The sequence below is a fragment of the Lampetra planeri genome, chromosome 21, assembly GCF_965212315.1.
Source record: "Lampetra planeri chromosome 21, kcLamPlan1.2.h2, whole genome shotgun sequence".
Lineage (NCBI taxonomy): Eukaryota > Metazoa > Chordata > Hyperoartia > Petromyzontiformes > Petromyzontidae > Lampetra > Lampetra planeri.
The window spans coordinates 12,085,300-12,111,331 of record NC_136127.1 but is presented as its reverse complement, the minus strand read 5'-3'; the positions used below and the strand labels follow the sequence as shown (position 1 = coordinate 12,111,331).

Genomic DNA, 26,032 nt, shown 5'->3' with positions numbered 1-26,032 from the left:
GGCAGGGCGCGTCCGTAACCGCTGCCAGATCAACGCCCGCCCGCCCGCCCCGCGACACCCCCCCCTGCATAATTGCACTAATGCTGGGAACGGCAAGCCCATTTCTGCGAGACATCTGTTTTATTTTTCCGTATGTTTGTACAGTTTATATAAATATACCTCGCTGCCAAAAAGCCTCATTGCCACGAAGGCGAACGGGTCAATTAGGCGGCTAATCAAATTAGCGGCAAAAATGTTCGCGAGGAAATTGGCTTTCAAAAAAAAAAGATCTCACAACAAGCGTCAGGAGAAGCAGCACGTGGAGTGAAACGTCGGACATCGCGTCGAACAGCACGCGGCGGTACGACCCGAAAACACAGGGGAGAGTTGAACAGCGCAGCCGCAAACACCTGCACAGCAGGACCGTAGTATCAGTGCACCTCACACTGCCGGTCGTTTCTTTGTTATTGGCGGTAGCGTTGTTAGATGAGAGATATAGTAGCCAACAAAACAAGATGTACATTGATTCAAACGTCAAACCCTACCCTCGTGTGCTTCCCGAACGCCAGGCGCCACACACTCTCTCTCTCTCTCCACTCTTTCTCCGACTCCTCTCGGACGAATCTAAGGAGCCGGGTATCGCTGGCGTGAGATTCCGGGACGCGTTGCCTCCAGCGGAGGAGCCGCCGGATGATTTTGCGGGTCCCGTGGCAGCGGAACTTGCGAGCGGCGCGCGCACCGTGCATGTTCAAGGTCGCCCGAGTCAAAAAACAAATATTGAATGTGTACCGGCGTGCGGTTAGATCGTAACATTCCTGGAAGGGGCAGAAAGTCACGACACAATTACCGGCATGGACAAAAGGCCGTGTCGGTTTTCTTCGAGAGGGAGAGAGCGAGACGCGGCTCTCACGCCGAGGTCGCGGGTAAATGGCACGGAGGTCGGGCGACGGCGAGCCATCACTCGCCGGTGGTGGCGAAGAGCCCCCTGCCGATCCGCGGAGACGATAATTGGTTGTGACGATCGTCGTTGTGTTGAAATGGCGTGCGACCGTGCGGTTCGCTTCGCAACTGGTCCTCGTTCAATAAAAATCTCCCCTTACGTTTATATTAAAAATTAACATTAGCCGTCATAGCAAAGTCCACTACACATAATCACTCATTATTCATCTTCTTAAGTTTTATTCCGAAGAGCAGGTCCGTCACTCGCACTCCCTTCACCCCCATCGTTCCCCTCTTCACCTCACGACTCCACACTCCACACTCCGCACCAAACGCTCTCAGAAGCCCACGTCTAGGACTAGGGTATGGCTCTGAGGTGGCTTCCCCTTGTTTCTCAAAACTGTTGTTTTTCCAGTGACGCCGTCCACCAACGTTATCGCGAACCGCAAGGATTAAAACAAGTTCATAAAAATAGCGCGCGTTGGTTATGTAACGCTTACTGACATGCCGTTTGCCTCCGGAAGGATTTAATAATCGGCTGTGCGGAATTTGAGACCGAGTTGTCAGGGCAACATGCATTTGCAAATTTGCAAATAGTCCCATTTTGCTTTGCTTTTTTCTCTCCAAGTTTTGGCTAACGCTTTGACAAATGTGGCCAGTTTTCTCTAGCTAAGTGCCTGTTAGCAATGCCGCTTCATACCAAAGTCGTGTTTATATTGGATCATCTTCACGAGAGTCGGTCCCCTTCACCAACCCCATTTACTAAATGGACAGACGAACAGCGTAAAAGTCACGTCCGTTCGCAACTGGTCCTCGTTCAATAAAAATCTCCCCTTACGTTTATATTAAAAATTAACATTAGCCGTCATAGCAAAGTCCACTACACATAATCACTCATTATTCATCTTCTTAAGTTTTATTCCGAAGAGCAGGTCCGTCACTCGCACTCCCTTCACCCCCATCGTTCCCCTCTTCACCTCACGACTCCACACTCCACACTCCGCACCAAACGCTCTCAGAAGCCCACGTCTAGGACTAGGGTATGGCTCTGAGGTGGCTTCCCCTTGTTTCTCAAAACTGTTGTTTTTCCAGTGACGCCGTCCACCAACGTTATCGCGAACCGCAAGGATTAAAACAAGTTCATAAAAATAGCGCGCGTTGGTTATGTAACGCTTACTGACATGCCGTTTGCCTCCGGAAGGATTTAATAATCGGCTGTGCGGAATTTGAGACCGAGTTGTCAGGGCAACATGCATTTGCAAATTTGCAAATAGTCCCATTTTGCTTTGCTTTTTTCTCTCCAAGTTTTGGCTAACGCTTTGACAAATGTGGCCAGTTTTCTCTAGCTAAGTGCCTGTTAGCAATGCCGCTTCATACCAAAGTCGTGTTTATATTGGATCATCTTCACGAGAGTCGGTCCCCTTCACCAACCCCATTTACTAAATGGACAGACGAACAGCGTAAAAGTCACGTCCGTGCAATGAACAATGACCATTGCCTGCGTCAATTACTGAATATGTTGTGGCTTTCAGGATCAAAAAACAAATCAACCAAATTGGATCGCTCCTTAATGCGGAAGGGCCATTGATCGAAACATCGTTTCTTACGTAAAGCCTTCCTCTTTAGGGCAATGCTATTGATGAACGCCTTGAGTTTTTTTCACCAACACGGGAGCTCACCAGCACGGGAGCTCACCAGCACGGGAGTGGCAGCAGATTTCCGATGGATTCCTGGCACCCGCGCGTTTGACCGTTAAGTTGCCACCTCTGACGTACAAAAAGACCCAGGCCATATCATGGGCAGAAGCTGGTGGTCCTCACAGTAGCGGAAGAGGGGGGAGATCTGCATGTACACGCATTGCCTCGAGTGGTGTGTGTGTGTGTGTTTATCGTTACTATTACTACGCAAATGACAACACAAAAAAACTGGATTGTTAACTTCCGGAGTCGTCTTTGAGATTTCCCAGGATTGCCGCTGCCTCTTCAACCAGAGGACGGTCCTGGGAAATCCAGGACAGGTGGCAACCCGAGTTCGATATATCGCAATTGTGTAACCGTTTTCCCCCCACCCTTATTTATAACAGCGTTGTTTGCAAAACAAAATTCATTTGGTGCTTTTCCCGCGTTCTCTGGGGTTATTTCCTCTTAGACGTGGAGATTGCAAAGGGCCTGAGTGGGCTGGGTAAGCTGAATCGAGATTCCTTACATCATCGTCATCTTCATCATCCTCCTCCTCCGCTAAGTCTCGCTAACTTCACGTCATGGCACCCACACCCACTATTCGCAGTCGACACTCGCGAGTGATCGTATAACAGTGGTAATTATTACAACAATAACATTTGCAATGTTTGCTGTCGAGGCTCTGAGGGTTACCATGTGGACTCCCACGCCTCGCTAGGTTAAGCTCGCGCCGATATCCGTGACGGACGGCGCTCCCGTGTAACTCAGGCGATCGTTAAAACTGTGCAACGTGGATTGAAAGCCTCCTCAACCTCACCGCAGCGTTCTGAATCGCTATGGGATCGTTACGGGATTCGCTTCGGGACTGTTACGGGATCGTGCCGTGTACCTCGCCGTTACAACGTCCGCGGTAAATTTGACGCCCGTCCAACGTTCAGGCCCATCGCGCTTCACCGCAGCAGCTGTCACGCGTCTGCGACAATAAACTCCAGCGGCCCACCTCGCCAGGAACGTTGAAACGATAACAGTCTGCGTTAACGGCGCATGTCGTAACCGCCGGGCCAAACCACACAACGAGTGTCCTGTCGTCTCCTCCTCGTTGCAGGTACGGAAAGATCGTGTCCACGAAGGCCATCCTGGACAAGACCACCAACCAATGCAAAGGTGCACAGCGGCAACCACGTCACCGATAGAGCATCAACGATTTTGCACGACGGGCGACGAACGGACCATGTCGTCCGTTGGCCACGTCGCGATCATTGACCCCCCCCTCCCCCTCGCGTCTCTTCTGACCCCCGCAGGCTACGGCTTCGTGGATTTTGACAGCCCGACCGCCGCTCAGAAGGCGGTGACTGCTCTCAAGGCAACCGGGATTCAGGCTCAGATGGCGAAGGTAAAGGTCACGGATGTCGCCGGCGTGTTTTATTTTGATTACAGATGTCGGCTGGCCGATGGCGCCGAGCTGTGGAGGTTTAGCCGAGACTCGGGGCCTCGAGTCAACAAGAGTGGCAAAAACATTTGCGTCTTCTCTTGGTTAGTCAATGTTGGTGTCAGGGGCTTGCAATCCCCCGCCCCCCCCCACACTCCAAACATCCCAATGCTGAAAAATGACCCGCAAATTACTCAACTGGGATCACACAGCAGCAGCAGCAACAACATCATAGCCCTGCCACTGCAAAATCTTGGCAGGACCCTCCTGCACGTGTGTAGCCAAGCGCGCTAATCGGAGGTGCTGGGGGGAGAGACAACAAAATAAGCTCCTGAAAGAGAGTCTTGAGGCTCAATGAGACTCGGTGAGGCCTTCCTGGGTAAGCAAGCATTGGCCAAACGTTTTCCATGTTCGCTGGGTTTACAGCGATGTCACAAAATTAGAGGGGAAAAATTACTCTAAAGAGCCAAACCCTTAACTGAAGCTTTGCACGCAAGATTAATTAAAGTGTGTGTGTTGCAGCTAACGCTGAGAGGTAGGGACACTTTTCAAACTGTTTATAACGTTTAAGGTGAATTAAATGTCCTGGCACGGCAGTGGTGGGGTGTCCCAGTGGCTCGCACACTGCGAGTTTGCGGGCCGCAGTTCGTTTTCACAGGTCGGAATTATAAAATTGTATTCTCTGAGTAAAATTAATTAACGGAGAAGCGGGGTAGCCTAGCATACACCACGTTTTGTTCAAGTAATTCGTTTTTTGTATTTTACTCACGCGGTGATTCTCTTCGCCGAAGTTTTTCCGACTTTTCATGGAGGAGGGGGAGGGGGCGGTAAAGTCAAGTTTCCGCGCAGCTTTTCTCGAATAACACAGCTCTCTGTGTGACTTTACCATCAGCCTGAAACTCATTGAGTTGGGGAAAATTTAATCTTGCGGCTCGCAAAATAAACAGTTGATTAGCCTGTATTCTATTGAAACAAAAACAGATGTTCCCAGACATATTTTCTCAAACAAACAAAAAAAAGAATCACCCGAAGGGGCCGTGAATTATTAACTCAAATGTAACGAGCATGGCGGATGAAGACAACGATCCATCTGGAACCGACACACGAGCCGATTTCTTCACTCATTCTCTCCGCAACGGACGCCCTCTCTCCGCCACTTTCCGTCCGTCGTTGAGCCTCGACCGCCGGCCGTCGTACATTCCATCAAAATAGTCCAAGCCGGCCCAAATCCCGCTAACCTTCATCAACAAGTCGGTAGGACGCTTCCAACTTGCGTACGTCCATCACTCCGCACAATCCCCGTCCCGTCCCTCGGCGCGCTTCCAAACGTGCGCCTCCTTTGAGCGCTCGTCGCCGTCGTCCACGAAGCTCCACCGAGAACAATATTCCCGACCGCGCGCGCATTCCTCGCGTGATTGATTACGCAGGCCTCACGTGCCCGCGCGCGCGTGTGTCGGGGCGCGCGTACAGAATTTTTTTGTCTGGACGCACAAGCAGCCGTGTGTCCGCGCGGAGCCGGGCTCGTCACGGCTCGGCGAGAGATCGCTCCACAAATGGCCCTCGCCGACCGCCGGCGCGACGCTCGTCCAAGCCCTCGCTTTGGCACCGAGAGGACGGCCGCGGCGCCTCGCGGTTGTTAACACAAGCCGGGTTCTGTGTACAGCTAGTTTGGTATTATTTACGGTCGAGGGCCCCCCCACCTCCGCTCGCGCTCCCCAGTCGGCTGGGGCCGCCAGTTCCGCCTGAGGAATGCGTTCCCCTTTGTGATGCCAAGACAGGCGGAGAAAAGGCAGGCGCTCGGCACGCACGCCGTGGCCGCAATTAGGGGCTGAAGCCTCCCCAAATATTTGTCTTATTTCGGAGTCTGCGAGCCAGGGGGCCGCGACCGACACCGGTGCACGCCGCCCGCCTCTTTCCCGCCGACGAATGATGGGGGGGGGGGGTATGCGGAGGTCAGATTAGCCCCGCGTGGTCCTCGCTCCCGAATGCGGTGGAGTTCGACTCCCCGATTCAAACGGACGGATCGGCGGGCGCCCGTCTCTCTCCGTCCTCGACAGATTGAGCGCTTGGAGAGATCGTGAGGCTGGCGCGACGCAGGATGCACTTCCACAGAGAGCCAACGAGAGGGCAATGCTAATTACAGGATACATCGATATATCCAGCAGTGGATAGATCATGGCTGATGACAATGATGGTGATAACGAAGATCATCATCAGCCAGGTCACTTGAAGGGATCTCAAGAGGTATAGTCTGTGATATCCACTTCATTGCTCGAAGAGGCTGATAGCTCAATCAGGATTAAACTGATGGTGGCCATCTTCTTGGTTCTTTCGGTAAAGTCACGTAGAAGGGAAATAATAAAATAATAAAAATAAAACATAATAAAATAATTCTCACGACGTTTCGGCCACAACGCAAGCAGCCGTCGTGAGAATTATTTTATTATGTTTTATTTTTATTATTTTATTATTTCCCTTCTACGTGACTTTACCGAAAGAACCAAGAAGATGAATCCCTGCAGTCACGAAAGCTTTACATCGAAATTTGATGGTGGCCATTTAAGGCCTTCTCAGTGTGTGCGTAGCGAGAAGAGACATGTCGCATTGTCATATGTTGCTTGGGCAAGTGCCGTTGGCGAGCACATCTTAAGGCCAGCACGGCACTTAAGAAGGTGGTGTGGCTAACACCATGTCCGGCCAACTTTGTCTCCCCAGTGCTGACGCCTACACATCGCACCACGTACTCATTAAGGACGAGCCAACGTAGGGGGTCCGGCTCAGACATTCGCCACCGTTAGCCGTGAGTGGGAATCGAACTCGGGTGCGCTCACCACTGTGCCGCGTGTGGAGAACAAACTTCCGAGGAGACAATAAATCATTCCGCTGCGCGCAATCGAGCACGCGGGGCTTGGGAGCGCCGGGATGATGAGAGGGCCAGGTCACCTGCTCTCCGCACCGCCGCTCCCAACTCCGCCGCTCTCTACGCCGCCCTAATTGGCCAACGAAGGTCCACGGCGCCAGCCGTCCGGGGGAGCGGGGGGGGGGGGGGAGCGGGGGGGGGGAGCGGGCGGGGGGGGCAGGGGGGGTGGTGCCCGGTCACCGGCGAATACCACGGAAGCGCCGGATTCTCAGCGTCCGCCGCTCGGAATGTTGAATGGGGCCTAGGAGCAGCATTGTGTTCCCGGGTTCGATTGTGCGTGGACGTCCCCGTGCTCCTGGGTCCTGCGAGGGCCATTGTTCCCGTCCCCAGCGCCGGGCCTTAATCAGCGCAGTCGGGGGGGACGCGCGCACGGGAGTCGTCCGGCCTGTGCGTGCGTGTGCCGTGTTCCACGTTGCAATGTTGCGGCGATGCTAAAATAATGCACTTTTTTTAATTTAAGGAGGGTCCTGCATTGGGACGTTTGGTCAACGCCAATTACACATCGTATGCTTTTAGCTTGGGGAGGAAGCCAGGGAACCCATGGGAAACTCATGCAGAACAGGGGGAGAGAACATGCAAACTCCACGCGGACAGGTGCCACAGTCGGCAATCGAGCCCGCCAGGTCGTTCTTGCCGTGAGCCACTGGCGCTGCTGCTGCTGCTGTGCCCCCACCACCCTGTCGCTACGATGATGTTCGCGGTCATGCGGTTCGGCGCTCACGATTCGTTTGAGTTAAGTGTGCGGCACAATCTGGAATCACGAAAGCGAGCGCGCAATTGACACAAACCCGCCCGAACAGAGTGTTGTGTTCACTTTGCATGAGCGCCTCTGCCAATGCAGCAGCAGGGACCACACAATTTTCGATTTTAACAGTTCAGGATGCAACGACGCATTGATTCGTTTATTTAATATTGATTATGAAAGCTCGATTCATACGTAGAATCGATGGCGTTTCGATTGGTGCACGCATCGCGGAATGGATGTCACCTCACCTCTGCAGCCACCAGAGGCGCTATCATTCACCGCAATGAATTTACCACGAGTCAAATAAATGTGTTCATTTTACATACGTAAACACATGTTTGACGACTTCATAAGCATGTCGAGCAACATGCAATACAGTACACGTTTTGGCCTTTCCGTCTTATGAACATGAGGCCTCACGTAACCTTAATCCGGCCCCAGTTAGGGCGGAGTTGGGAAAATGCATGGGATATTGAATTTTGTGCAAACAAAGTCTATTTCGTCACAAAAGAAATACGAGGGTGCAGATGTTTTGAGAGGGAAACAAATATTTAGGAATAGCGGCTCATAGAGGCGGACGCCCAACATTCGTCCCAAGAGGAATAACAAACATTCTGTGATGGGGGGCGGGGGGGGGTGCATCTTCTCCGGCCCCGGATGTTAACACACACGGAGCGAGAGCGCCAACCGTTGCCAAAACTCTCCAATCAAAGACAAAGGTCTCCCGTGTAGCCTTAACAGACTGTTGGGTCAAGTGCTGTTCGCGAGTAGCACCTGTGAAGGGCTGCGCCATGGCACACGAGGGGTGCCTTGCCAGCGTCACGCCCGGACGCCTTTGTCTCCCGAGTGACGATGTTTACACGTTGAGGCCGAGTCGACCTCGGGGAGGCCCAGGGGCGATTCAGATCATCGTCACCGTTGTTGTTGGCCGTGAGCGGTAATCGAACTCGGGTCACCGGGTTAGTCGCACGGCGCGCTAACCACTGCGCTGCAACTCTCCGAATCAAACACACAACGCTGTTGTCTGGGGGGGGGGGGGTCGGAGGCGGGGGGGCACATGCAGAGCGCGACGAAGCGAGGAGCGTACGGGACGGGTCGTCTCAAAAACCGAATCGGTCACGAGCCCTGATAATGCACGCCGCCTCGTCATTGGGGCCCCGCGACCCTTTTGAGAATCTCTGGCCGAACGTTCCCCAACAACAAGCGGAGTCCTCTTTAATCATTCCACTTTTTTGTTGCTTTTTTGGGGGTCGAGGGCAGGAATTCCACAGCCGCCACTCCGGCACTGGGAATCGCGTGAAAGATGAAGAGCATTATTGGAGCACGTGTGGAGGAGGTTTTGGTTTTTTTTCTTTCTCTTCCGCCCCCGCCTTTTCTGAAAGCCGCCGCTGTTTTTTTCTAACTCCGTGTAGAATAACTGGCAGAAAGAATCTCTCTGGCGAGGAGCGGAACGTTCGGGAACATTTGAACGGCCTCCAAGCGCGCGCGCGTCCCTCGCTGGTCTCACTCGCGGGCTCAGCGTCCTCCGAATGAACCCCGGCGTGGATTTATTTCCTGCCGATAAAAACGTATTCGACACAGCCGAACTTTTTAAACAAACGTGATAGATAAATAAATAAAACCTTGCGCTTTATGGCAAGGCTCACGTCCTAACCCGAAATTCCTTTCATAGGATTAACGTCTTCCAAGAATAAGGATGTAAAAATGAATGGATAAACAAGCTTTCAAGTTTTATACAAATAAAAAAAAGCCGCTGGCTTTTTCCATTTAACGAACGTTGGGATTTTTTTGAGGGCCGATGAATTACCGCAGAAAAATGGTCCTTCAGTTTTCCCCGAGTTTTGCGTAAAAAAAAAAGTCCGGTCCCCTCGGGGCCGTCACTGTACTCCGCTCTCTCCCCACGGCTGCTTGGGAAATCTCGGCGGCGCTGTTTACCAGTGCCGCCCAGCACGCTGGAATTTAAGAACTCATTTGCATGTCATCGCCGATTCAGCGCACGGTCTCCGAGTTCGGCTTTAACGTCCCAGCTTCCTGCTGCTACGCACCCAGCCTGCCACGCACGCACACCAGTGGCGGCGGCATCCGGCCTCCGCTTACACACACGCAACGCATGCTGCACACGCACACACGCGACACCCGCTACACACGCACACACGCTACACAATCTAAACCCGCACACATGAAGCCCTACCCACACCACACTCTACACACTACACGCAAGCCGCTGGATCTGTAGAGAAAGCAGCCGCGGTGCGAGGAAGGAATCCAGCGATAGAGGAGCAGAGGTCCTCTCCCGATGACACTTCAAGAAAAAAATAACTTCGGAAGCCACAGCAAGCATCATCATGATGTTAATTATTGATATCATTGGCAATGTACGGGTCACCCTGCGTCTGAAATCTACCCAACAACCAGTGAGAACTGGTCTGGCTGCGACATTTTTCACGATGCAATATTTAGAACATCTCACGTGGTGTAGTTGCTTTCGCTCCGATTTCTATTTGTCTTATTGCTGTACTTTATTTTATTTGTTTAGCTTATGTCATTTTGGTGACCCAAGTCACGCTTGCAAACAGGGCTTCACATCCTGGTCCCTTGCGATCTCACCTGGTTAAACTAAATCAACTTAAAACTTGATACCGTATCAAATTTGACGATGTGACGACTATTGTGATATAAAGTTCCCCTTAAGCCTTGTGACCGTACTTCGTCTTTCTGTCGTTGGGACGCACTTCAAGTAAGGACAGAGGGCACTTGAGCGCGCTTTGGCCGCACCGCACTCATCGTCAGCCTGCCACGACCGGGAGTCGTTCGCTAGCTGGGAGCCTCCAACTTCCACGGTGTGGCTGGGTCCCCCACCACTGCCGCTCCCCCCCCACCCCCCCGTGTCCGGGCAATTGGTGCCGTGTACCCACAAGGCCTCACTGTTCGAGTCGAACGGCAGAATCCGGCCGCACGGACGGAGCGCGGCACGCAGAGCCGGGTAGCGTGCGCGACTCCGCGCGCTTCACAGGGGCGGCATTGTTTGCCGAAAAATTGTCAATCGCTTACGCACGGGGCAGCCTCGGGGAAATTCATTGCAAATGCACACGCCCAACCCTCTCCCCCCACTTCCCCCCCCATCCTCTCCCATCCCCTCCCATCTCCTCCCCTCCTGTTTTTGCATTGTTGATTAAACCAGCCAGCGTGTATACTGTATTCACAGCTGTGTTCAGAAATCGACAGTGAGTCGATATAATAATAATAAATACACTTTATCCTCTTTTCACTCTGCTGCTGGATGAATGCTTCCCGATGGCGTGCAAGTCGTGGGGTATTTTTGACCATCCTTCACCGTTCCATTCAGCGCGGGTTGCTAACTGGGGTTCTGTGTGCCAGGGCCGGATGGTGTCCCGCTCGCCACCGACGTTAACCGGTTGGCCGCAAAGCGAACGCGGGCCGGGCCCGAATGGCAAATTGCCCCTTTCACGTTTCCCTCTCCTCTCCCTTCCCCGCCGCCGCCGCCGCCGCCGTCCGCGCCACCTCAGCAACAGGAGCAGGACCCCACGAACCTCTACATCTCCAACCTGCCCATGAGCGTGGACGAGAAGGAGCTGGAGAACCTGCTGAAGCCCTTCGGGCACGTCATCTCCACGCGCATCCTGCGCGACGCCGCCGGCACCAGCCGCGGCGTCGGCTTTGCACGGTCAGCCATCGCACCTCAACCCCCCCCCCCCCCTTACACCAGCCAGAGTCCCCCCCCCCCCCCACCACCCCCACACTTAGTCAAAGAACCCCCTGTGACCGACCCAGCGTTTGGGAGGCCTTCATCCATCCAGCAGTGGATTGACAAGGGAGCTGGACGCAGCCGCTAACGTGGCAGCACCTGAGGAGCGAAGTCCCAACGTAGCGGCCTCGTGGCGGCGACTCCAACGGACTCGACGAGGCCTTCCCAGACGAATGACTGAACGATTAATGACTAAATAATGAATGACTAAATCGGCGACCTTCGCTTCCTTCGCCTTTGCACCAGCGCTCCATCGTCGTGTGTGGTCAGAGTGACCTCCGTCTGGATCCTGGCGCACTCGTGCCGGGTTTCTAGGGTTACTTCTCATTGATCCATTGTCCCCCCTTCCCCAACCATTCCCACTGCCCCGCTCACCAGCAGGGTCAAAAGGTAGAGGCGCAGCCCTGCAATTGCTTGGCTCACGCCACTGCTGGCGGACGGGCCTCCACTCGGGAGCCGCGTTGGACAGACGTCTTCAGAGAGATGGGAATACCCAGGGCCGTCCATGTGGGGGCAAACTCCACCGTGTGGGCTGCGTCTGACACCACAGGGCTCACCACAGTGCGAGGACGTGAGCCCGGAGGTCAAACTCCGGGCGTTGGGGTCGAGCGCCCTGGAGACTGAGACTGAGCCCCCCCCCCCCCCCCCAACCTTTTCCGTGTGGCTCTTGGCGTTTTCAGGATGGAGTCCACGGAGAAATGCGAGGCGGTCATCCAGAGATTCAACGGCAAGTTCCTGACCACGCCGCACGGCGTCCCATGTGAGTTCAACGAACCCCAGCACCCTCTCCGACTCCGCACGCCAACAGCGGCGATGGTGCATTCACGCACTGTTAAGCAAAGTGCCTGACAGTCCGGCCGGGTGTGGTGACGGGCTGGATGGGGGGGCGGGGGTAGGGGGGGGCCTCCAGGCATCGCCCGCCGCTGGTGGTGTCCGTGGCCGGGTAGCAAACTCGGGGTTCGCGGCACGGTGAGCTGCGAGCCACCGCGCACCCCATGGACGTCGCGCACGTGAACACCAAGGCCCGGCAAATCAGAAAGTCTCATGTGCGAGATCAAGTGTAAGGACGTCCATAACGGTAGAACTATCGTTATCGTTGTGATAGAATCCTGACGGCGTCAATTTGAACCGCGCGGTAGGATGTTATTATGACGTGATTGTTCTTCTTGGTTCTTTCGGTAAAGTCACGTAGAAGGGAAGTAATAAAATAATAAAAATAAAACATAATAAAACATATTATGTTTTATTTTTATTATTTTATTACTTCCCTTCTACGTGACTTTACCGAAAGAACCAAGAAGATGAATCCCTGCAGTCACGAAAGCTTTAAATCGAAAAATGACGTGATTGGTTTGCGTCGATAGAGACGCCCCTCCCGTTCCGCGAGCGAGTCTCTTAACACGCGATAAGCGACTCGCATCTCATCTCAAACGCACGCCAGAGGGCACCTCCGGTGGCAGCTGTCCGTGTGCGGCACAAGGTGACTCGGCGCATGGCCTGCAAACGGGCATTATCGGTCTGCCAGTAGGGGGGGCGACGATTGCCGCCGCTGCCGCTGCTGCTGCTGCTGCTACGTATAATCCCATTTGAGTCATTTGCTGGCACGCAACGCCATAGATAAACCGCTTTAAGCTCGAGTGATCTTCAGCAGCAGAGAAGGGGAGATTTGGAAACAATCACAGCACAGATGCCGGTGAACACCTGCAACTCTCAATCTTGATACGACGTTGCAGTGCCAGTGCTATGACGGACATGTGGGGTGGGGTGGGGGGTGGTAGGGAGATCACGCTCAAAGGATAAAAATCTTCCTCGCCACCGAGCGCCAGCGTGTAGCTTTGTGCCGACGTGCCGTTTCATTAAAGACGATCGTTCCTTGACGACGAGGCATGGCGCCGTCGTGCGACGGTCAGCACCCTGGACAATCTCCCGGCGTGGCAGCTGAAACCGGGACAGGTTTCTTCATTCCCCACCCGCCGCCCGTGCCTGCCCAGCGGTGCCAACGGGTAACGCCGCAGTTCGCCGATCGGCAGGCCACGTGCGGTGGGGGGTAAAGTGTAGGCGCTCGCCGCTCCCGACACGTCTGGTCATTGTGGAAGAGTGGGCCGAATACCGCACGAGAGGGGGGGGCTCTCTTGAGCTCCCTCTAGTCGAGGCCCTTCCACCAAGAGTGGCGTGAGCAAGCAATTGCAGGGTCTGCGCCTTTTCCATGTATTACTTAATCATTTTGGACAACCAAACGGACCGGCTCTTGGCGAGGTTCACACCGAACAAGAGTTTATTTGTCGATTGTAGTTTTTGCGATGCGTTGTTCTTTATTTGCAGATTGTATTTTTCGCGATGCGGTGTTATTTCAACTAGTGGCGAGAAGCCTGTTGTTTGGCCTTGGCGCTACACAATTTGAAAACCCAAAGAACTCAAAGGAATTCCGAATTTGAGCCGGCGCGGAGTCTGGGGGGGAGGGGGGGCTTTGATCTGGCGCTCGTGTTTATCGCCGCCGCCACCGTCCGTGAGCCGTCGCGGCGCAAGATAGCGCGCGGCGCAGACATAACACCGGCGGGGACGCGCCACTCGCTCGCACACGGCCGGGGACGGCGGTAGCTGGGGTGAGGGGGGGGGGCATCGCCCCAATCAGTTCCACTCCTGTTGACGCCAAGAGCCTCTGACGCAAAACAAGCGCTTGCCAGCACCCGCCGGCGGCGAAGCGGGCGTGACGACCCCCCCCCCACCACCGCCCCGTCGAGTTGAACCCGTAGCGGCCGGCGTCGCTTGAACGCGGCGGGGCGATGGCGGGGCGAGGGCGATGCGTCGTGCGGGCCGGACGGGTCGCGGCAGAGCATAGTTTTGATGCCGGTTGACGTGTAAGTTGGCGGTGGCGGCGGTGGTGTTGGTGGTGTTGTCGTCGTCGGTGACGGTGGAGTTACCGAAGCGCGGCGCGCTCCCCGGCTCGACCGCCTGTCGCCTGCGTCGCTGCTACTGGCCCGGTGCGAATGTGTGCTGTGTACAGCTCAGCGTTGGGGAGATAAAGGCGGCCGGGTGCAGTGCGGGCCATCTCCACCCGCTCATCTGGTGTGCTGTCCTACACCAGCACTTACCCTAACAGTCTGTTGGGGTAAGTGCTACGCCCTGAGAATGATTATATTTCAGGGCGCTTTGTGAATTTTTATTATTCATTTTTATCCAAGGCTCTTTGGGAACAGATATACTGCAGTTGAATTGACGCTGTTGTGGATGATCATGATGCTGATTTATTGGCGACGATGATGATTGGGTGGTGGTGTTGTTTGAACAGTTTATATTAGAATTGCCCTGTGAGCTGGGAAGCTCTTGAATCGGGTTTCATCGACAAAACCAAAAAACTGGTGGTGGCATGACAGCAATGATGATGATGATGGAGTGATGATGTTAATGATGATGGCAGCGGTTGGGTAACGATAATGATGACAGTGGTGATTGTGCTGCTCCTGCTGTTGACAGTGGCGGCTCACCGAGTACTCCGCTAGGAGGCATCGACTTGAACTCGGGCTTTAGCTTGGAATGTACCAGCAGCTGTAACCACCACCACTGCTCTTTGTGGAGGCCTGATTCCATCATAAAAGCCCCAGCCACCAACCTTTATACTTCACACAAAGGCACAGTTCCCCCCGTAAATTATAGACATTGTTGCAGCAATTGTGCTTGTTTGCGAGCACCTATTAAAGCCGGCACGGCACTCAAGGGTGTGGGGCGGGCAGCAGAGGTTTGCGTAGTGCACTACGAATCTGCCGACCTATAATTCCATTCCAGGTCACAGCTCACATTGGTGGTGAGTGATATCTGAACCTGGTTCTGAACTCCCATCTACACCACCACTACTTCAGCAACCTGCATTGACGATCCTGACAAAGTATGGTCAATCAGTTCCCCACGTGGCCGACCCGGCATGGATGGGCAAGTCCTCCGTACACAAAGGGAATCAATTATTATTTTTATTATTCACGTCAAGTACAACGAGAAACAGGAAGTCTCTCTTTTACTCGGTGGAAAATAAAACAAAACAACGAAAAAAAAACCCCCCCCGAGGAATGTCGGTCGGCCGAAATGTGAAGACTTCACGATTTCCCCCATCCCGTTAAGGGAGTGGTTTCGACCTCCCACAGAAGCAGTGGTCCATGCTCACCCACGCCCCACTGACACCTAAGCCAAAACAAGGACCACAGCATCCCACACTGTCCACTTCGACCATTTAAGGCTATAGGTCTCAATGCAATTATATTCGCCCCTGTGTGATACTTTGAGTCTCTGTGCGAGTCTATGGGTGTCTACGCTTAGTCTATGGGTCACTACGTTTCTCTGTGGGTCCCTCTGTGAGTCTGGGATTCGGTGCGAATCTATGGTTCCCTTTGTGTTTCTGTGAGCCTCTTTGTCAGTCTATGGGTCCCTATGTGGGTCTATGGGTTTCTGTGTTAGTCCATGGGTCCCGATGTGAGTCTTGGGTTTTCTCTGCGGGTGTATGGGTCCGACACTGCCCCGCTTTGACCATTCATGGGCAAAATCGCTCGGGCATCATCTCCCGTATGTCCACAACGTCACCGGACCGCGGTGGCTTAGCAATGTCGCCAACGTCGTGCAGCCATCGCTGGTCGCCGCACGCCACACGAAAGCAGAAGGGCGCCAGCATACGCGGCGCAAGCCAGCAGTGGACTCGTCTCCGCTCCGGTAATTGTGACCCCAATTACGGTAATTAGTCTATCACGGTGAAATACGTGGCGGCTCGTAATAGACTCTCGCTGGGAAAATTAGCTTCACAAAATAGGCACACACGCACAAATACAATCACCTTAATTGCAAGGGACAACTCATTATCACATTACTGCACAAATTGCAGAGGATTTCTCTCTCTCTCTCTCTCCGTTTTAAGCGGGCAATCAACAATGCGGAGGGGATCCGTGTAATTTGCACGGCCATCAGAACAACTTGAACCAATAACCACGGAAATCCATTTAGGTCGTTTACATCCTCATTAAAGAGAATAATTACGTGAAGAGCAAGAGGGCCCGCCAGAGTGGCAGTGAGCTTTGACCGGCCGCGGCTCGAGTGACGGAGACACATTCGACGCTAATCGGAGCGTCGCCCCGACGGCTCTCACTTAGCGGTGGCGATTCGTCACGAATTCCGTGACGGTTACATTCAAGAATCGATTTTTACTTTGCTCGAAATGCAGTCGTCTTGGTCGCGACTCTGTCGGGGGGGGCGGGCGGGGGGGGGGGGTCTACCTTGTCCATGGCCCGTTGGGAATGTGCCACGCGGCTGGGTCACGGGACGTTCGTTTGAAAATTGTCTTCCGCGTGGATCGTTCGCGTTGCCGCTGCGTCGTCTCGTTTGTTTTGTCCCCGTGGGATTGTTGTACGCACCTGCGGTTGGTACGGTTGGCTACGTGCGGTGTGAAAGAAGTTCATCATGTGTCTTGTGTCGTTCGGTCAATCTCGTTCACCCCACCAGCCCCAATATAAAAATGTTCATGGCATTTACATACACTTGGCAGGAAATGCAAAAACATAAGTTGTTACAACGCGCACTTCCATGCATGCCTCCCTCTCCCCTCGCTTCTCGCTCTGCTCCCCTCCCCACACTCTCCTACCTCTCCCCTCTATTCCCCTCCCTCACACTCTCCCCTCTACTTCCCTCCCCACAGTCTCCAACCTCTCCCCTCTGCTCCCCTCCCCACACTCTCCTACCTCAGATGGACGAGAGATCGACAGACTGAGAGACAGACAGATACAAATAGAGATGGCGAGACAGGCAACCGAGGATTTTTGTCGAAGCCTCCACTCGGCCTTCGCTCCGTGGGATGTCTCTCATATTTCCTGGAGCTCCCTTCCCCCGGCCGTCCATGCTGTCCACTCCCTGTTCAAGTCCAGGCGCAAGAATATTTCCCCTCTGCCTGCGACCGACTGCCTCTGTCTCCCTGCTAAATATTCCCTCCGTCTCTGTACGGCATCTTGAGATGCAGCCGGTCGCGCTTAGACTGCGTCGCGTTGTTGTTGGCCTGTGGAGGGGAGCGGAGCGAGAAGCGAGCGAGAGGCCGGGCCGAGTCCGCCGAGGGATGCGCTCGCCGGTCGCCGCGACGAGTGCGGCAAGCTGCGGAGTTGCCACGACGCGCGAGCCAGGGTTTAGCGGCGTCCGGGGTACGGAGGGGAACGCTCGCACCGCGCCCTCCGCCAACGGCGGCGACGCTGCGTGGGCAAGCCGGCGGTGCCGCGCGGCGCCACGGCAGCGCCACGGCAGCGCCAGCTGTGACGGAAAAAACCAACAAAAATCTGCCCTTAATTTTACAAAATTGTTATTTCAGGTGGGCGTAATCAATACGCGATTGCTACGACGCGAAAAAATATATAATAACGTGCCCGGCGCTGATCGTTACCACATGGGGGCTCTGGGGTTTTTAGCGGCGCGCGCAGTTGACGCTCGCTCGCTTACGGGAATTCTCGCCACCGTCGCCGCATTGTCGTCTCGAGCGATCGCCAAACGGCGCCGAGCCGCAGCGACCGTGAGAGCATCGCGGCGATTTGTTCAGAAAGCTCGGCAATATTACTCAGTTTGTTACGGAGCGATCGCCAAGCCAGAGGAAGCGTGACCTCCCCCCACTTCCCCCCCCGACCTCATCCCCCACATCACTCTCAGATGTGTTTTCGGGTCGTGTTGCACGCTGTTCGAAGCGACGTCCGACGTTTCGCTTCACGTGGAGCGAAACGCGTGGCAGTACAACCCGGAAACAGGTGGCGGAGTATTTTAGTCTTTTGTATCTAAATGCAGTAATTGACTTTTGTTTGTCTCTGTCTTGTCTCTCCCTGTCTGTTTGTTGGTCTGTCTTTCTCTGTCTCGCTATCTCTATTTGTGTCTGTCTGTCTCTCTGGCTGTCTGTATCTCTCTCTGTCTCCATCTCTCTACGTCTCCGCGTTTCTCCATCTATGCCTCTCTGTCCGTCCGTCTGTCTGTCTCTCTGCATCTCTCCGTCCGTGTCTCTGCGTCACATCCCGCCGTCCGCCTGCACCACTCGTGCTCCAGTGCCCAGCGAGCCGCTGCTGTGCAAGTTTGCGGACGGAGGGCAGAAGAAGCGGCAGAACCAGAGCAAGTACCTGGTGAACGGGCGTGCGTGGCCTCGGGATGGTGATGGGCGCATCGTGAGTGGCCCCCCTTGCCTGCACTAGCAACAGCCGTGATCTATCCACTGCTTCATGAAGGCTTCCCACCCCCCGCCCCACCACGCATGAGTCGCAGCCATCCCTTGCCATTGTGGGAAGTAGCGATCCGGAGAGTCGGACTTGCACCGAGGCCCATAGATTCGCACAGAAACCCATAGCCTTGTGCCGAGGCCCATAGACTCCCGCCGAGACCCATAGACACACACACACATACGGAGAGATAGACATATATAGACGCTGACAGAGATAAATGCACTGCAGTCCTCTATGCTGCTCTCATTCGGGCCTCCGAGTAGCGGTCAACTCCTTGACCAAGTTGAGCAAGTTTCCTACAGTGAGTCACTAAGTGCAACACAACTTCACACGACAGCAGCTCCGTTCCCATTGGACCGTGTTATTGAGCCGACCGCCCTCCCACCATTACAGACACATGGACGACAGAGCCAATGCATAAACGCTTTCGATCTTAGCTGTCAGCTGTTTACTTTGGGGGCCGTTTATTTTGGTTATTTGGTTATTTTGGGGGGGGCAGGGGCAGCGAGTGGGACGAGCTGGCCTAGGGGGCAGTGAAAGGGCACGTGTAGGGCATCGCGCGGTGCAGGAAACCGTCCGCACGCTCGGTGCGTAGAGGAAAGTGACAATGAATGGCAGGCCCCCTAACATACACGGAAGCTAAAGCGGAAAAGGTGCAGAGCATTACAAGGGCCGCTGTTGCGTTTCTAAAATGTCGCGGTGTGCATCGTCCCGGTAACTCGACACCGGCCATGTACGTTAAACCGCACTAACCGACCGCGTAATGCCACCCTTGCAGACCGGCGTGACCCTGACCTACGACCCGACCGCCGCTCTCCACAATGGGTAAGAGTGGCTGCCCGCGTCGGAGTTTCCACCGCGCCGCGTTCCCCGCACTCAGCTGGCAGCCAAGTTCACTCGGGGGCCGTGGCGACGGTCGGGACCGTGGGCAAGGATAAACTAAACCCTTTCAACAATTTTTTATTTTACCGGGTTAGGGCCCACTGAGCTCTTTCTCAGAAGCGACGTTGCCACAAATGATAGCTCAATGAAGTGGCTTATCGTCGCATGGAAATTTATCGCGGCCAAATACTCTAAAAGCACGTTGATTCTAAATCTGGAGGGAAAAACCGGAGGACCCAGAGAAGAATCCACACGCCCACGGGGAGAGAGAACATGCAAACCTCCTGTATACCAGGCAAGGTTGTTAACATATCGCCACCACGGCGCCCGACACTCGCCTCCCCCTTCAGCCACACTCAACGAGCCAGTGGCTCCGGGGCAGCACTTGGCACCACCGCAGAATCTGTGCCCTGCGCGTGCTCTGAATGAATCTTTGTCATGATTGCGTGAGGACCAATGTGGAGCGACTGTTAGAGCGTCAACGCCAAGTGATTCAGCCGTTCAATTGCTCTGTCTGAGAGTTGCCGAATTCCAGATACACCCACTCACCCACCCGCTCGCTTACTCACGCATTCACCCACGCACTTACCCACCCACTCATTCAACTATCCACCCACCCAGTCGCTTACTCATCCACCCACTTAACCCCCCGCCCATTTAACCATCCACCCACCCACCGACTCGTTTACTCACCCATTGAACCACCTACTGACGCACCCACTTACCCATCCCACCACTGAACCTTCCTCCCGCCGATTCACTCACCCACTGCTTTCAGATTTCTATTTGAGGCACTGGGAAGTCATACGCTCTATAGTTTGGTGATCGTAGGCACATCATCGTCACCATTAGCCATAAATCATCCACTGCTGGATGCAGGCCTCCACAAGCCAACACTATCCATCCTGGTCTCACGATGCAGTGCTCCTGCTCAAGTCTGATCTCATTGTTACCGTGGGGCATGTCTCCTCCTCTGATGATGGCTGGTGGCCGAGAGGTGACGTCCCCTGTGGAGATGGAGCGATGAGATCAGATCGTGTGCTTTAGCCAGATGATTCTTTGCATCGCGTGATTGTGATAAGTGGCAACAGCTTCAATACAACCATCATCCAGAAGTGGATAGATCATAGCTGATGTTGATTATACTCAACTGTGTGCCATAGAAAAGAAATAAGATCCCCCGTATAGCCTTTATATGATGTTCAAATATTTGCCACTTCTTGGTCGTGAGCAGGAATTGAACTCTGGTCGTTGGGGTCGTATAACCCAGTACGAAAACCACTAGACTACCGCTCCCCAAACGAAGCACACACACACAGCTATTATATACACGTACAATATACACACGCGTACAGTTTTCGCCTAGTCAAACGTAACCAGGCAGCCTTGCAAAGTGCAGATCTTTTTGGGTGGGCTGCACTCCACATATGTTGCACGTACAGCAAATAAACATCGCTGGTGGCAGCCAAATGTTTGATGCTTTAGCATAAATATTTTTCCGCTCTCCTCTTCCGCCCTCGCCCCTGTCTCTGTCCCTCTTCTGCGTTTCCTTCTGCTTCATCGTTTAACGTCCGCACCCCCCCCCCCCCGCCTCATCTGCCTCTCACCATCCGGGTCCCAGGTTCTACTCCAGTCCGTACAGCCTGGCCACGGGACGTATCATGGCCCAGACGCCCGTAGGCCCCTACCTTCCCAGCAGCCCCATCTCCACCTACCAGGTGAGCTGCCGCCGCTGCCGCTACTACTGGCGATGTTGTTAATCGCCGGCCCCTATATGTATGTGTTTGTGTGTATTTTGAACTTCATTCCCACCGTACGTAGCCAACCGTGCTAATTGGAGGTGTGGGAGAAGGACAACAAACTAAATACGAAAATCAGTTCTAAAGAAATTAGTTTTCAATCTAGATTTAAAATTGCACAGCTCCAGTTTCTCCCTAATATCGGAGGGAAGAGCGTTCCAGACTGCCGCAGAAGCGCATCTGAACGCGCGCGATGCAGTGGCCGTCTTTGTTCGATGGGTAGCAAAATCCGGTGCAAGGATCACCGCGGAGTTCGCGTGATGGTTTACGTTCCTTGACAGATTTGGTTTAGTGACGAGTGTGAGCTCTGTGAAGACAGGAGGGAAGCAGAGATGTAGAGACAGAGACACGGAGAGGGAGAGAGAGAGAGAGTTGCAGAGGAGACTTAGACAGAGGAGGGTCCTGAGGAGAGAAACACTGACAAGGCATGGAGAGAGATGCAGGGAGAATGGATAGACAACATGAAAACCGGCAAAGAGACGCGGGCCAAAAGAGAGATGCACAGAGAGACATGGAGAGAGTAACAGAGAGAGAGGCAGATACAGGGAGAGGTGGAGAGAAGGGGACACGTAGAAGACATGAAGAGAAGAGACGTGCACGTGGAGGCATCTTGCAGTGCTAATCAAAAGTGCCCACAATTATTTCCCCCCCAAAATGCTTTGCGTGTCTCTGGGCGGCACCGAAACACGTTGGGGGTGTCTGGACCCCTGCCGGGCTTGCCTTCCACGCCACGTTAATGGTTTAGATTGGAAGAGCCAGGCGTGTGTATACCGTGTGTGTGTGCGTATATACTCCGTGTGTGTGTGTGTACCGTGTGTGTGTGTACCGTGTGTGTGTGTACCGTGTGTGTGTGTACCGTGTGTGTGTGTGTGTGCGTATATACCGTGTGTGTGTGTGTGTATACCGTGTGTGTGTATACCATGTGTGTGTGTGTGTACCGTGTGTGTGTACCGTGTATGTGTGAATATACCGTGTGTGTGTGTGTACCGTGTGTGTGTGTACCGTGTGTGTGTGTGTGTACCGTGTGTGTATGTACCGTGTGTGTGTGTACGTGTGTATATACCGGAGCGAGTGCGAGTTGGTTTGGTTAATACAACCGCGAATTCCGCGATGGGGGAGGAGGGAGTGAGGTGTGACAGGAGGGAGGGAGGGGTGGTCAGGAGCTATTTATACACGCGGCTTTGTCACTGACGATGGAATCCAGCCAGCCACCTACAGACAATGAGCTTCTCTGAGCCACTATCCCTCCTCCAAGCCACTGGATATCATAAGGGGCGTCGTATCTTTAGGGTGTGACGCCGAACAAAGGCAGCTCCTTCAGCCGGCCATATCATCGGCTCCTTCCTTCCTCCTTAGACAAGGACATGCGCAGCCCGCTCTGTTAATCCTCTGCTGGATGAGGGCCCTCCCCCGCACCGCACGGGTCCGCGAGGGTTGTTTGATCAGACCTCACCACGCCGCTGGTCGGTGCGGGTTGGTGGAGGAGAGGCGGAAAAGGCACGTGAGCGTAGAAATTCATCAGGACGAAAGATCTCGCTGCACAGTCCCACGACGTCCCGTTTGTGCACGGTGGATTGACACGAGCTCGTTTTGTCTTTTAAGGCAATGAAGCAGAGAGAATAACGCGACACAAAAAATTATCGATATTTTTTTGTTTCATCAAACGGTCGCACCGAATCATGACATTTCAAACGTGCCGCAGAGGGAGGCGGAGTTTTAAAGAGTTTTGTTCCCGGCAGCGGCCCCCAGCGGCCCAGATGGAGAATCCAGACGACATCACTTCCACGGCGAGGCACAGCGGGAGGGCAGACAAGGGGGAGAGAGAGAGAGAGAGAAAAAAAATAACCCGGGTCAGGTTTCCGTGCAGAATTGATTTAGAACGACTCCACGCTGGTTAAATCAATTTAGCAAAGTTGATTTGAAACTTGAATCCTCGAGGTGCGCACCCTATCCCTCCCCCCCTCCCCCCTTTCCCCCCCAAATATATATTTTTAAACTTAAAGATTGATTTAAGCTGGTTTGCACGAGCAGCCAAATCAATTCACAATCAAACCGACGTGCCAAAAATCTATTCTGCTCCAGTTGAGTCAACAAGGCCAAGAGTAAATAACGACCGAGACAGACGACCACATTTGACGGTCGGCCAGAATAATTGGCTTTCAAGGCGGTGCAGAAAAAATCAGGAGTGGAATGCGACGCAAGAATTTCACGAAAAGCGTTACGAATCCCGTGGGAGCAAACTCCGGAATCCTCGGGCCTACTCGGTTCGAGAGGAACCGAGGCAAGGCCGTGTGAATGTACGTACGTTGAACTTCTTTCGCACCGTACGAAACCAAACGTGCCAATCGGAGGTGCGGGGGAAAGGCAACAAACTAAGCAAAAAGCAGTTTTACAGAAATGTGGTTTCAATTTTGGCTGCCAACTGTCCCAGTTCAGCCGGGACGGTGGTGGTGGTGGTTTTTGAACGTCCCGGTGCGCTGCTGCAGCTTTTGTTAGAAGCGAGATTTTGATGCCGGTTTAAGTCCTGCTGGCCTCACGTTTGACGCATGATGCAGGCAAAGGGGGGTGGGGCTACCCAAGTAGTGGGGGGCAAAGATGGAGGCGATGCCGCTGGTGATCAAGTGGGTGTGGCTACGTCGGGGAGCGGCGGTGTAGCGGTTAGCGCTACGCTGCGCTTTTAACCTGGCGACCCAGGTTCGATTCTCGCTTACGGCCAACACCAGTGACGATTATCTGCACCGGTCCTGGGCCTCCCCTAGGTCGACTCAGCCGCAAATGAGTAGCTGGTGCGGTGTGTAAACATCACCACTGGGGACACAAAGGTGGCCGGGCATGGTGTTGGTCACCCACCCCCTCGTGTGCCATGCCGGCCTTCATAGGTGCTCGCTAACAACACTTTCCCCAACAGTTTATTGAGGCTATTACGGGGGATATTTATATTTGTGGCGATGTATAAGTGGGCAGAGCTGACAGAGGGAGGGTCTGCAAGCTCACCATGTGTCCCAGTTGAGCTTCCCAGAAACCCTTCGTCCTTGGCTCCCGAACCCAACATTTCGAATTTTTTTAACTTAAGACCGATTTAATCCGGTTGCACAAGCAGCCCCGCCCAGTGCTGTGGTTCCCACACGGCGGCCGTTCCGCGAATTCTACTCGGTGCAAAAGCGAGCGAGCGTAACGCCGGCGCGATCGTGACTGATGGCTCGCCGTGTCCCGACAGGTCCACAGCACGTCGTGGATGCCGCAACAGCCCTACGTCATGCAGCCGGTGAGTGGCGGCTCTCGGAGGCACGGCTCGGCCGACCTGTTTGTCCAGAACCCCCCCCCTCCTCCCTCCCCGCCCGCCCGCCTCCTCCCCTTGGCTCCACCGCGATCCGCTCACCGCGCGGGAAACCAGGGAACGCAGCCGCAGTGTGGACTCTGAGGGTGACCTACGAGCAATCGGTTATTAGTTACATGACAGAGAGCATCTGTAAGCTTTGCCTCCCTCCCTCCCCTCACACTGCGAGGGTCCACGGCCCTATTGATCATATCACATCTATGGAACTACTAGCTACCAACTTAGTACGGTACCTTCAAAGGTACCGTCATTGGCATAAGATCACCTTGTTCAAGTGACTCACGAATCCTCATAGGATTTTGTCCATACATATGGGGGGGGGAGAGGTGGGGGTGTCTGGACACTGGATACCCACGACTTCTACCACAGCGGCTGCTCTCCCGGGGCCTGCGACGCTGACGATTGTGAACGACGCAACTTCAGGACCCGTGACTCTGCAACGTTTCCAGTCGACGGGCGTTTAAACAATTAGGACAACGGCAACGGCGCTGTGCGTTCGCTTGAAGTGAAAAGAACGAGCCGTGAGACGTTGCGCAAGATAGCGGCGCGGTCGGCGATCTCTCTGCCTGGTTATCACGCGACCCTCGACGCGGAACCACAAACGGGCAAATCGGGTTTGAATTTCCGGTCAAAAATGCAGAAGCGCCCCTTCGCGTGGACGAGCAGAGCGCCGCGGCAAAACGGGGGATAAAAGGGAGATGGACCAAATTTAATACAACGCCCACGGGACGTGGCCCAGACGTGCGTGTGTATTGTGCACGATACAAGTGTACAGGCGGTGCAACTGCACTCGGGCCCACTGGGCGGAAGGGCCCCGATATGCCAGGAAATTTGACCTTACCAGCCATTCTACATCTCCTCCACCCACAGGCGTATAAGAGACCCAGAGATTCACGTGAACACCAATCGACTCACATATAGACCCAACTGCTCACATAGAGACCCATCGACTCACATACAGACCCACAGGTTTATAGTGACCCACAGATTTCACGCGTCGACCCATAGACTCACATGGAGAACCATAAACTACCACAGAACAACACAGGAGTCCGTTGCGTAGCCATCCGCGTGTGGTAGGCGGTGCAACTGCACGGATGCCAAGTCACAAAGCGGATGGGGGGGTATATGGTCAGGATATGGGAGGGCCATCATATTTAGTTCCTTGCACCGGGAGGGCCCGTGCCAACCACGCTTCGTCACTGGTATCGCCAGCTCGCTCACTCACGCACGCTTGTTAGCGGACGAGCCGCACGGAGAGACCCCCCCCCCCCGCCCGCCCCCGCGTTGCCCCACCGATGGCGGTGAGGCAACACCGCCAGGCCCACGTGTTGGCGTCGCGC

General features: G+C 54.2%; 1 protein-coding gene across 5 annotated transcripts in view; it reads left to right on the top strand.

The window, feature by feature from the left end:
* The window catches only part of LOC144724702 (RNA-binding motif, single-stranded-interacting protein 1-like), a 51,136-nt gene that overhangs the window by 14,557 nt on the left and 10,547 nt on the right, over window positions 1–26,032 (top strand). For 2 of the 5 annotated variants that reach the window (XM_078604031.1, XM_078604033.1), the window contains exons 3-11: window positions 3,067–3,099; window positions 3,703–3,761; window positions 3,899–3,990; window positions 11,219–11,376; window positions 12,138–12,217; window positions 18,502–18,617; window positions 19,450–19,496; window positions 21,175–21,271; window positions 24,570–24,617. In XM_078604031.1, the coding sequence (XP_078460157.1) occupies window positions 3,067–3,099; window positions 3,703–3,761; window positions 3,899–3,990; window positions 11,219–11,376; window positions 12,138–12,217; window positions 18,502–18,617; window positions 19,450–19,496; window positions 21,175–21,271; window positions 24,570–24,617 (730 nt within the window). The remainder of the gene's footprint in view (window positions 1–3,066; window positions 3,100–3,702; window positions 3,762–3,898; window positions 3,991–11,218; window positions 11,377–12,137; window positions 12,218–18,501; window positions 18,618–19,449; window positions 19,497–21,174; window positions 21,272–24,569; window positions 24,618–26,032) is intronic. The other 3 variants (XM_078604032.1, XM_078604036.1, XM_078604035.1) reach the window with 2 other exon arrangements.